The 9,974-nt window shown below is 37.5% G+C and overlaps 1 protein-coding gene across 1 annotated transcript in view; it reads left to right on the top strand.

Moving 5' to 3' along the window:
- Positions 1–8,770, top strand: part of LOC107747434 (calcineurin subunit B type 1-like) — a gene marked incomplete at its 5' end in the record, with an annotated part of 17,759 nt that extends 8,989 nt beyond the window's left edge. Inside the window, 4 exons of the mRNA XM_016561933.1 lie at positions 6,420–6,596; positions 7,063–7,122; positions 7,283–7,455; positions 8,723–8,770. Coding sequence (XP_016417419.1) covers positions 6,420–6,596; positions 7,063–7,122; positions 7,283–7,455; positions 8,723–8,770 — 458 coding nt within the window. The remainder of the gene's footprint in view (positions 1–6,419; positions 6,597–7,062; positions 7,123–7,282; positions 7,456–8,722) is intronic.
- Between the last annotated feature and the right edge of the window lie 1,204 nt (positions 8,771–9,974).

Genomic DNA, 9,974 nt, shown 5'->3' with positions numbered 1-9,974 from the left:
CACAATATAATGCGTTGAACCACTATATAATGCTATTATAATACCCTAATATATATATATATATATATATATATATATATCCCCCAAAATATAATATATAAATATCCCCCCCGTCCAGCCGGTCCGCGAAAATATTTTCCAAACGTAACCGGTCAGTGGTGTAAAAAAGGTTGGAGACCCCTGTTGTATACGATGGAGCAAAGTTATGTTGGCTATATTTTATCCTCAGAAATTGATAATTAAAAAAATCCGTTTAACAGAGGCATCAGTATATTGGAATCGAAGGTACTTGCCTTTATTCATAGCACTTAGTAAAAAGAGTCCATTAAACAAGTACATTTTCAAAACACATCGTCTTTATGTTGTTTCTTAATTCATTAAAACGTTCAATGTGAAAATATAGTTATAATGTTAGGTGCAATTAATCATAATTGCGGTTTTAGTTGAAAAATTAAAAAATTTGCATTTTTTGGTTTCACAACTAAAATATGAAGAGAGAAATAGAAGAGAGGGAGGAAGAAACAAGAATAAATTATATAAATATACATATATAGTATCATTATTATAGTATCATTGTATTTATTAATATTATGAATTAGTTTTTGTTTTCATATTATCTGTTTATATTTGAATTTGAGCAAAAGTTTTAGTAATGTAGTAATATTTTAGTTTTTGTTTTTAGATATGTCTTTATTTTTAATTGATTTTTATTTCACTTTTAGTTGCAATAATTTTAGTACTTGAACTAAATTAAAATTATTAACTGAAATAAGTTTAATTTGTTTTATTTTATTTTATTACTGTTAATGTTTATTTATTTATTTTACATTTTAGTACATTTCATTTTTTTTGTGACCCTTCATTTTTTTGTTTTTACTTTAAATGCCTTTAGGTACTTTTGCATACTTTTTATTTGTGTAAATAGGTTAAATCTAGTCACAGTTTATGCTGGTTAAGCCAAATTCTGAGCTAGATTATTTTTGGCTGAGCACCGGGTCTAAAACAGTGTCTTGATCAACATCAACAATATAGAAAACAGTGATTATGTAATTAATGATCTATGGATTATGTAGGCAAAGACACGGTTTGTACAGTGTGTTGAAAGTGTGTACAGCTCATGTGATGCATATTGTTTTTGTCTTATTCATTTTTATTTCAGTTTTAGCTATTTTAGTAATTTAACTTAAATTAGAAATTTTGCACATTCACATCATACAAACAGAGATGACCTGTGGTTAGTTACTTTACAAGCAGCTCGTGCTGGGTGATTAGTCAGTGTAGTCTAGTCCAGTCCTTTAAACACCTGTTCCTGCTGCTCTGGGATCCGCTGGAGATCAAGACGTGAGGCAGAGGGCATCCCCTGGATCAGTGGGGCTCTCCGGGTCTGGAGCAGGGCCAGCGCTAGTGCAACCAGACTAGACAGGGTGGCAGTCTGTGGAAATGAGGGCTATAAATGCCTCCAGCTGGTAAAGGTTAGTCTCGGGGCTGCAAGAAGAGCCGGTTTATTTTTAGAGTTGGTGGGAGTGAGTAGAAGAACACGAGGTGATGGTCCGTTTTTAATAGGTTTCATTTTTTATGTATTTTTCTGCTCTACTTTAGACATTGTAAGTACTGACAAACACATTAGAGGCACTTTTGGACCTTTGACACCCCTTTTTCAATATAATAGTGCTGACCTGTGCTTGGCTGAAAAATCTAGAACCAACACTTTCCATTTATTTAAAGGCACAGTTCACACATAAATGAATATTCTGCCATCATTTACACAACATCATGTTGTTCCAAACTAAAAAAATATCTATTTTTTATTTTTTTGTCTATGAATGAAACTATGAATGTTAATGGGGTCCAAAATATCTTTTTATATTCCACAGGATAAAGTCATATGGACAAGAAATGGTGAAGTCAAGAAAGGTTAGGAATGACATGAGGGATAATACAAGATAACAGAGTTGTTGTTGTTGTTGTGTGAACCGTCCCTTTAAGAAATGCGTTCTGATGTAACTGTTATTACATATCCTTTCCACAAATAGACATTGCGTTTTGAATGGATAAAAGGCTCTGATGTGCAGAAATGTCTGTTATTTGATACAAATTAATGCTTAATTTATTCAGCTTTTTGCACCTAATACATAGTAAAAAGAATTTGTAAATAAAACAAGTTAGAGTACGTTTTACAATAAAATACTTTTTTTAGTCTTTCTACTTCAAAATTTCTTGTTAAATTAAACGTAAGATTTACTAGCAATTTGAGTGAAATCTGATTCAGAGTAAAAAAAATTTAGCATATGTGAATGTTATAATCTTTCATATTGAGCCACATAAGATCAACTGTGTAGAACTACATTACCCAGAGTTCTCTGGGTATAAGCACAGGGTTCATTTAAAGGCGCAAAATGTAATTTTTTGCCACTAGAGGGCGCGTATTCAAAACAAACAGAAACAAAGGCATAGCTGTGACTGAGTGTGGAATCATGGGAGATTAAAGCGTTTTTGGTGTTTCCATGTTTTCTACAAAACAAAACCGGAAATTGAGGGGTTATGACGTCATTGGCAGGCGACACAATGACACTATGGACACGGTCCGTGTCACTAGTTAAAATTGCTTATTTCTCTGGATTTAAACATTCTTCGAAACATTTGGGATAATGTAAGTACACAAGTCAGCAAAATATGTAACACTGTTCTAGTGGTTTTTGGATATTTTAATAAAAAAATCGTACATATTGTGCCTTTAATGTTGCTATGGCAATTTCACTGGCACAGTGGTGGGAATACCACTGGATTAAGACGAGTCTTACTCATAGTGCACAGCAAAGGAAAAGCTACATGTATTGTTCTGCGAATAAGAGGACAAACCTCTTTTAAAGATCTGACGCCAGCTTGCCACTAACCCAGGGGTGCCCAAACTCGGTCCTGGAGGGCCGGTGTCCTGCAGAGTTTAGCTCCAACCCCAATTAGACACACCTGAACAAGCTAATCAAGCTCTTACTAGGCATGCTAGAAACTTCCCGGCAGGTGTGTTGAGGCAAGTTGGAGCTAAACTCTGCAGGACACCGGCCCTCCAGGACCGAGTTTGGGCACCCCTGCACTAACCTGACAAATCCAGTGATCGGTTCTTCCTCATTCAACCCAGTAAAGATGAAAGTAGTGGGAGGTTATAGGTCAAGGTGAAAGATTAATTGCATCATTCCCAAGTGGTTTTGCTGCAGAACGAGGAGGCAACAGTAATTCATTTTGCAGGACTGTAACAGGGCAATAACAAGTGTGCTGCTGTGAAACTGAGCCACCTGTTGGTCAGTTGGGTGCTTAGCAACCACAAGGACATCATAAGGCCTCTCCAGTTAGACAGTGGTAACAGGACACTTATGACATCGTCCCAATTCATTTTTGTAGATGAAATGCATCTGGCAAAGGCAAACACAGACTGTTTATGTGAAATGCAAGAGATAAGATGGCCACCAGGTTTAGGTCGTCCTGTATAATTTTTAAAAAAATACTTATTTATGATCCAGGCCAGTGTAGAGGAGCCAGGAAGCGAAGTGGGAGAGAGAGGGGGGCGGAATCGGGAAAGGTCCTTGAGCCGGGATTCTAACTCGGGAAGGGCATTTACATAAGACATGCTCTTATGTTTAAAAACATCTAGAAAGAGCAGAATAAACTGTCCTTAGACACATTTTAAAAGTGAAACGCTTATTACCACAAAACAGCGGTACAAATGATGTTGCAGAAGTTGACACATTTTTCTAAACCATCATGCGCTAATGAGCACGTACGCCGCTGCTCTTCCTCTGCTAAGTCGGCCGTCCTTGTTGCTAGGGGGCTTTTCTGAGAGGCCCTTATCAGCCATTACAGCCGGTGAGTGTGAGAGACCATCGAAGGATCAGCCTGACTGCTATAAATATTTACTGCTTTAGGGTAATCTGGGAAGTGTCCAAGAACTCAAAATAGCACAGCGGAAATCAGCATATGTCTCTTTACCTCTCTTTTATCTCGGAGAATAATTGGATGTACAGCAGCAGTAAGGCAGAGCTCATTTTCCATCTGCTTGCTTTTCATTCAAACAACTATTTTTTTGGAACCAAGTCAACTTGAGTATTATGTTATTGTACTTAAATCGTACTTAAATATTTTAAAGAACTTAAATTGTCGACCCCGGGGGACCCAGATATTCACTTTCACCCTCTTTTGGAGAGGAATTTCTGAGGATGCAATACCTCATTTATCTGTTGTATCCGGGACATTTATTTAAATTATTTTACTTTAAATTGTTACTATTATATTAATTATTAATTTATTGTTACTATTATTATTTTAAAATGGCTGAAACTTCAAATGTTTTATTTTATCTGTTTGTTCATGTAAAGAAATATAAATTAAAACGAAATGAAAACTAATTCTGTAGTATACTTCCATTTAGTGATTTGAACATATTAAAGGCACAATATGTAATTTTCGCGCTAGAGGGCATGTATTCAAAATCGACAAATGCGTAGTTAGATGAAGCCGTGACTGAGTGTGGAATCATGGGAGTTGTGGTCTTCATCTCCACAGCCGATGCAATCCGACGGGACTCGGGCAGAAATCATGTTCATGGATGAGCTAATGTATTAAAGATTTATTAACGTAGTAGAATGAAGCAGGGCGAGGCTGAAAGCCGTCGAAGTGAAACGAGGCCGCTGAACGAGCGTGACACACGGCTCGAAAGCAGTGGAGCTTTTATTATGCCTCAGTCGACCGCTTCCACTCCTTCCGGTCGTGCGTATGCTGTTTTAACATACTAGATACATTTGAAAGTTCTGTTATAATGAACGAGCGTGACAAAACCGGAAATCGAGGGGTTATGACGTCATTGGCAGGCGACACAATGACACTATGGACACGGTCCGTGTCACTAGTTAAAATTGCTTATTTCTCTGGATTTAAACATTCTTCGAAACATTTGGGATAATGTAAGTACACAAGTCAGCAAAATATATAACACTGTTCTAGAGGTTTTTGGATATTTTAATTAAAAAATCTTACATATTGTGCCTTTTACTCAGTTGCACTAACTTAAAATCTAGCATGCCAGATGTTTCACATATTTTAAAAAAAGTTTACTTTTTTTTTTTTTTTGAAAAGCATATAAAATTCAAATTAGAAATCTTTAATTAGTCATTAATTAAATTAGTGAGAAATTCAAATTATTCTTTCATTTTATCCAAGTTTTTCCATGAAACTATATAAATTAAAATTAAAATGTATGAAAACAGACTTTGGTGGGCTTAATGGGTTAGTTCACCACAAAATTACAATTCTGTCACTCTGCATAGACAGCAACGTAACTGACACGATCAATCAAGGCACAGAAACATAGTAAGGACATTGTAAAAATTGTCCATGTGACATCAGTGCTTCAACCCTAATTTTATAAAGCTACAAGAATACTTTGTGTGCAAAGAAAACAAAAATAACGACTTTAGTAAACAATTCTTCTCTTTCAGGTCAGTCTCTGCCACACGTTCAAGATAGTACCATGGCACATGTGCACTTTCTTGGCGCACAGTATTCTCGTAGCTTCAAAAAATTGAGGTTGAATCACTGATGTCACATGGACTATTTTAACGATGTCCTTGCTACGTTTCTGGGTCTTGTACGTGTCAGTTGTGTTGCTGTCTATGGAGGTTCAGAAAGCTCTCGGATTTCATCAGAAATATCTTAATTTGCATTCCAAAGATGAACGAAGTTCTCACGGCTTTGGAACGACATGAGGGTGAGTAATTAATGACAGAATTTTCATTTTTGGGGGAACTAACCCTTTAAATGGTACACTTGACCTCAATATTCATATCAGCATTTTAATAGTTTTTTCCTTTAAAAAGTCTCTTGTTAGTTGAGCAGAGTGAGTTCTTTGCTACCTCTGACATCGAGGGACTGAAGAGTTACAAAGGTTGAGAATTTGTGATTTGGATTTTTAATCAGATTAACTGCACAGTGCTAACAGCAAACAGCCTGGCAGCTGATTACTGGAGGTGTGTACCACGTGGCTGTGAATGAGATTAGGCCATTTAGCAGTCCACACAGCACAACAGCGAGCTGTAGTTGAACGGCAGTCCTCTGAGAGATGAGCATGACTGCCAGGCAGGAGAAAACTGGGTAAGGTCTATTCTGGGATGGGTTCTGGCTTTCTGATGGCAGCCAAAGATGAATAAAAGTGAGTGTGAGAGCCCTGGATGTGGAATATTGCATTCCTTGTGTGTATGTGAGTGATTTAAGACTTGGGCAATCTCTGAAGGCATATTAGATTGACGTTTTGAAGATGGATGTAAGGTTGTAGCTGAGGAAAATCTAAGAGAATATGGGATGCATAGTTTGTGTTCTGTGTTGAAATGACTTGTTCTCACTGTTTTCTTCATCTCTCTTTCTCTCTATTTCAGTTGACGCTGATGAGATTAAAAGACTAGGGAAGCGGTTTAAGAAACTCGACCTGGATAACTCGGGTTCTCTCAGCGTGGAGGAGTTTATGTCTCTACCCGAGTTGCAGCAGAATCCGCTGGTGCAGCGAGTTATTGATATATTCGACACAGACGGAAATGGAGAAGTGGACTTTAAAGGTTTATTTCTGCTTTTTCCAGTTGATGTGTAGTATGCGTTGCTCATGGGTTTATGCTAATCGTCACGATGTTGATTTCATTGCAAAGTGTACTGAATTCCAGTTGTTCTGAATTGTGATTGGTCTTGGGTTCCTTGCATATTTTTAAGCATTCATAACTGCCCTCATGCGAATCAAAGGCATAAAATCTGCTCCTTTCTCGTCTTTTGGAAGAACTAATATTTCCTTCAGGACATGTAATATTATGTGTGCATTTTCTGACCCAGATCTCAGTTGAAATTGTTGCATTTCAGTCCAGTCCAGTGCTTTTTTTTTGTGAAAGTGCAGGATTTACCTGAGCTCCTTGCTGGTTTCAGAGGCGCTCTGTACTTGAGGAGTTCAGATGCATTAACATAACTTGGTCCAGTTAAAGGTGAAGAGGGTAGACAATTTTCTCACCCTCCCATTTTCTGTCCTTTTTCTTGCAGAGTTCATTGAAGGCGTCTCTCAGTTCAGTGTCAAGGGTGACAAGGAGCAGAAGCTCCGCTGTGAGTCTCTTTCCATCTTGAATTTCCCCAACACTTTCCTCTAGTTAAGGTTAAGTGTTTAGTACACTTATGTTCATCCAGTGTTGATCCAAACCAAAATAAGTGTAGTGCGCTGGAGCAAAGCATTCTAGCACCTTTTCTGGCATGTTTGTTTCTGCAGTTGCGTTCAGGATTTATGACATGGATAAGGATGGCTACATATCCAACGGTGAGCTGTTCCAGGTGCTGAAGATGATGGTAGGGAATAACCTGAAGGACACCCAGCTGCAGCAGATCGTCGACAAAACCATCATCAACGCAGACAAGGGTTTTCATATGCGTTTGGCCAATCAATGTCTACTTGCGTCGCGATTAGTACCAGTTGTGCTGGTTAGACCCTGCTCCGGAGTAGGAGCTAATTTGGTTCTCGAAAAAGGCAGTCCGGTACTAAAATCGCACCCAGTTCCGGCGGTGCGAAAACGCCAAAAAGTGGGTAGTTCCACAATTAGTTCTGGTACTATGAAAAGGTTCCCGCGGTGCGAAAGGCCCTATTGTTGAGATACAGTGAAATTTGACACTCCAAACACTTTCATCAGCAATTTCCATGTTCAGCTTTTGCTGAAAATAATAAGAGTAAATAGGCTGAAAATAAACCTAGAGGACCATTTTCACTAGTGATGCACCAAAATGATTTTACTGAAAGTTTATTTAATAATCAATTTGAAGTTAATATCACCTTTTTATGATATAATTGTGTTTCTTCTCCATTATGTTGTTAAAATATAAACATTTAAACTGTGGCTGTAATAAAAACTTGTTTTCATGAGATTTATTATACGCATGTTAAATGACGAAGAAAACGGGCTAAGAAAAAGTATAAAGAGTGTGCATATTTAGCATAATCCTGCTTTCTAGAAGCTGTTTTGACATCATTCCGTAGTTTACCTGTTGTAGTTTATATACATTGTGTGCACATAATAGACGCAGACATGGTCAAAACATGCCATCAGAGAATTAAACATCACCATTTTGGTCAGTGATTTTGGCCAAAACTAGAACGAATGAGTATTTCTGGATGCCAGTATTTTGCTGCATCACAAATTTTAACCCAAGTATTCATTATTACTGGTTTCAGAGTGTTTTCCCCAAAAAGTTTATCATCAAAATTATTTTATATTTGTTTTTTTTATAAATTCCTGCATTTATGGAAAACTTGGCAGTTTCTATCCTTAAATTATTTTGCAAAAAAAAATATTGTCCAGTACTCATGAATGACTGAATTTATTGATTTATTAGTGAAGTGAACCTTAAATATAATTATTAACATTTAATATGAATATAATTAACAGTATTTATCTTCATGTCAATTTGGGTTTCATTTCTTGGCTCAGTTTGTCCACTATAGGAATGTTGTCTCTAAAGTGTGTGTTGGTAGACTACTTGTCAAACAGCTAACTAGTTATTGAGATTTTTGGTATGTTTTAGCAGTGGTGCTTTAATTAGTGTGCTATAAGAGTGCACAGTAAAAAATTGTGGGTCATTGAGTTATAACACTTTTTTTCCTCTGGTTATGAAATGCACTGACATTATTTCCCGTCACCCTCTCCCTTCTCTTCCGCAGGTGGTTGGTGGCTTAGACATTCACAAAAAGATGGTGGTGGATGTGTGAAGAGACGGAACAGGCTCTTCACTGAACACCCTCTTTTCACTTCTCCATTTCTGAGAATCAGTTCCAGATGTTCCGCTAACACGCTCTCTCTTTCTCTCTCTCTCTCTCTCTCTCTGTCTGTCGCTCTCTTTCTCTTTCAATGGAAGTATTTCTCTGAATGATGCCTCTGTTCCCCTTTTTTACTCCCTGAGCCTTGTGACGCCTGCCATCCTAAGTGTTATAGAGCATGAGATTCTTCTGTCCACGTTCTCGGTATTTAAGGACAGTCAGAGAGAAGACTTCTCTGTCGACTACCGAGCAACTCAGTGTGGTGGAGAAGGAAGAGAGGAGTGTGTGTGTGTGTGTGTGTGCGCGCGTGTGTGTATGCATGTGTGTACGTTCTTTATTTTTCTTTTTGAAGGGGGGATTTTTTTGTATTTATTTTGGTCCTGTCTTTTTTTTAAATGATCTAGGTCTACAGGGAATAAGTGTATGTGAGCGATATATATGACTTGACACTTGATTTCAGTGCAACACGCTTCAAGTATGAAGTGCCAATCGAAACATACATGGGATTTAACAATAGCTGAATATTGAAACCGCCAGCTGATGTTCTTCATGTCATGGGGAGATTAAAAAAGTCATCAAGTTTATTATCATCAAGCTTATTGTTTTTTGTTTCCACCTCTTTCGAGCAAATATCTGCTTCAGATCTCACGCAAAATGCAAATCCGATTCGAATTTTCTACCGAGAATGTGTGCGTGTATGTAAAGTGTGCTGTGTTAATATTGTCAGGGAGTTCATCTACCGTCTTGCTTTCAGATATACAGTAGACTAGGATAAAATGCAAATATATTTGAAGTTGTGCACAGAGTATGGTTTACTTTTAAGACCGGTGTTTTATCGCAGGGGTCGGGTGGGGAGGGACGATCAGATCACACCACATGTTTCTGTAGGATGGAAGTGCCATCAGTAAAATTTGTGGACTTTTTTTGTGTGTGTATTCTGGATTTATTACCATTTTACCACAGCAAACGAATAATTTTGATTTACCTCTGGACATTGTAGGATACAGTGCATATTGTGGCAAACTGAATCCACAATAACACCTGATTTGAATATTTGTTTGTGGAAATACATGGTTAATTTTTTTCCAACTTGACTGCAGGCAGCATTGTAAAGACCTTAGTAGCTCATATATGTATATTAGGGACTGAAGGACAG

Source organism: Sinocyclocheilus rhinocerous, unplaced genomic scaffold, assembly GCF_001515625.1.
Source record: "Sinocyclocheilus rhinocerous isolate Xijiao unplaced genomic scaffold, SAMN03320098_v1.1 scaffold229, whole genome shotgun sequence".
Taxonomy (NCBI): Eukaryota; Metazoa; Chordata; class Actinopteri; order Cypriniformes; family Cyprinidae; genus Sinocyclocheilus; species Sinocyclocheilus rhinocerous.
This window is presented reverse-complemented; position numbering and strand designations above follow the sequence as displayed.